The following is a 2500-nucleotide window of genomic DNA, read 5'->3' on the forward strand; positions in this document are numbered from 1 at the left end:
AAGTCCTACGAAACGGCGAAGGAAGTGACGCGACACTTGCGGTGTGAGCTGGGAACTGACCGAACCGTTCTGCTGGTTGCCAACAAGACAGACCTCAAACGTCAGCAGCGTGTGCCCGCGAAAGGTTCGGTTTGTCAAGAAATTATCCAGCAGCAGCAGTAGTAGTAGTAGTAGTAGTGGGAGGAGGAGGAGGAGGAGGAGACAAACAAGTACAAAATTTGAGGTTTTTCAAGTGTTTTTTTGTTTTTTTGTTTTTTTGTCTCATAGAGAGACACTATACCATTCTTCTTCTTCTATTCCTCTGTACTACTCTTCTACTACTTTTTTAAAATTGATTTTTCTTTCTTCCTTTTTTTTCTCAAGGCCTGACTAAGCGCGTTGGGTTACGCTGCTGGTCAGGCATCTGCTTGGCAGATGTGGTGTAGCGTATATGGATTTGACCGAACGCAGTGACGCCTCCTTGAGCTACTGATACTGATACTGACACTTCTAGTCTTCCTTCGTATTATTATTATTATTATCATTATTATTACTAGTAGTAGCAGGAGTAGCAGTTGTCGTAGTAGTGGCAGTAGCAGCAGTAAACGTAGTAGTACTTGCATTATTATTTTGTTTAGGATCATTCCATCATTATGTTATGATGATAATGATGATTGTTGCTATCGTTGTCATTATCAAACAAGAAAGTACCGATGATGAATTATCCTCTACATTCAATCTTTTCTGTCACAGGGAGACAGTGACGATAATTCACACGAGGACGGTTTCAGACTATTGAAGAGCGCAAACTGTCTCTGAGCCTAATGAATAACACAAAAGAGAGGCGGTAAAAAAATAAAACAAAATAAAATAAAGTGTCAAGCTGTTGCCTGCTCTCTGTGAAACAGAGGGACATATATTTGTTAGCTATTGAAATTAATGGCATGAAGTTGTGCACATTTTTTTCATTGACTGTAACACGTGTCCGCCTGTTGCGTGGTGTCAAGTTTGTCTCTTTTTTCTGCTCCTTTTCGATTCACCCTCTTTCTAGACACACAGTAGATAGCATAAATGGCAGAAGCAGTAAATTTGCATCGCAAACATCCCAAGCCCCTTTTTCTCCGCCATTTATGTCTTTGTGTGTGTGTGTGTGTGTGTGTGTGTGTGTGTGTGTGTGTGTGTGTGTGTGTGTCTCAGTGTGTGTGTGTGTCTCAGTGTGTGTGTGTGTATGTGTGTGTGTGTGTGTGTGTGTGTGTGTGTGTGTGTGTGTGTGTGTGTGTATGTGTGTGTGTGTGTGTGTGTGTGTGTGTGTGTGTGTGTGTGTGTAAGTCCTCCATTTGAGTGGTTGATTAATCAAAGAAAGCATACCAGTTACAACCATACAAGAAAGGTTTATTTCACGTTACATATTTCAGGTAACTGACACAAACTATGAAACGCATTTGGCATTGTGCTCACAATTAGTTACAATGTTCGTACCAGTTGGGCAGTAAAAAACATATATGATAGACTTGGAGGAAAAAAAGACCTATAATCTATCAAGCAAAGCAACAGGCAAAAGATTTGGGATGGTTCCCAAAGGCCGACTAGGCCCTAAGGCTGCAGTACCAAGAGCCAGTGCAATCTTGCCTCCTAGTCTGAGAGTCATAGTCCTTCACAAGCTGTGGATAAATTCCCACTGTAGTGAAGACACTATTGATGTTACAGCTCTTGGTCCATCTGTAAGCTCTCTGACAAAGCCAAGTGTTGAAACCAGAGTCATATATCTAATATGCGTTCATTCAAAAGGGAAGACTGACCAAAAAGCCGACCATCATGATCCTCTTTGTGGGGACGTTGCTCAAAGTTTCTGATCAGCACTGCAGGTGTCTGCATCTCTGGGGCCTGGCTGACTCGGGACATGTTGTGAAAGAAAGCGTAGAGTACGGACAATTTACAGACATATTTCGTGTTTGTTTCTTTATTTAGTTACATATCATCCCGTCTGTGTTTCTATTCTAGATATCAGTTACTTCATTGTGACATCTGCGGACATCTGCGGTCAACAGTGAAGCGAAGGCCTAGAGGTAATGCGTCCGCCTAGGTAGCGAGAGAATCTGAGCGCGCTGGTTCGAATCACGGCTCAGCCGCTGATATTTCCTCCCCCTCCACTAGACCTTGAGTGGTGGCATGGACGCTAGTCATTCGGATGAGACGATAAACCGAGGCCCCGTGTGCAGCATGCACTTAGCGCACGTAAAAGAACCCACGGCAACAAAAGGGTTGTTCCTGGCAAAATTCTGTAGAAAAATCCACTTCCATAGGAAAATCAAATAAAACTACACGCAGGAAAAAATACAAAAAAATTGGTGGCGATGTAGTGTAGCGACGCGCTCTCCCTGGGGAGAGCAGCCCGAATTTCACACAGAGAAATCTGTTGTGATAAAAAGAGAAATACAATACAATACAATACAACTGGGCAAAAAGAAACATGATTAGATTAGTTTAATTGACTGATTATTGATCGATTGAACGTCAACCG

General features: G+C 42.4%; 1 protein-coding gene across 1 annotated transcript in view; it reads left to right on the forward strand.

The window, feature by feature from the left end:
- LOC143300293 (GTP-binding protein RAD-like) overlaps positions 1 to 2500 on the forward strand; it is a 14000-nt gene that overhangs the window by 1125 nt on the left and 10375 nt on the right. Inside the window, exon 2 of the mRNA XM_076613889.1 lies at positions 1 to 124. This exon is cut by the window's left edge and continues 63 nt beyond it. Coding sequence (XP_076470004.1) covers positions 1 to 124 — 124 coding nt within the window. The remainder of the gene's footprint in view (positions 125 to 2500) is intronic.

This window comes from Babylonia areolata, chromosome 26 (assembly GCF_041734735.1).
Source record: "Babylonia areolata isolate BAREFJ2019XMU chromosome 26, ASM4173473v1, whole genome shotgun sequence".
In the NCBI taxonomy this organism is placed as follows: Eukaryota; Metazoa; Mollusca; class Gastropoda; order Neogastropoda; family Buccinidae; genus Babylonia; species Babylonia areolata.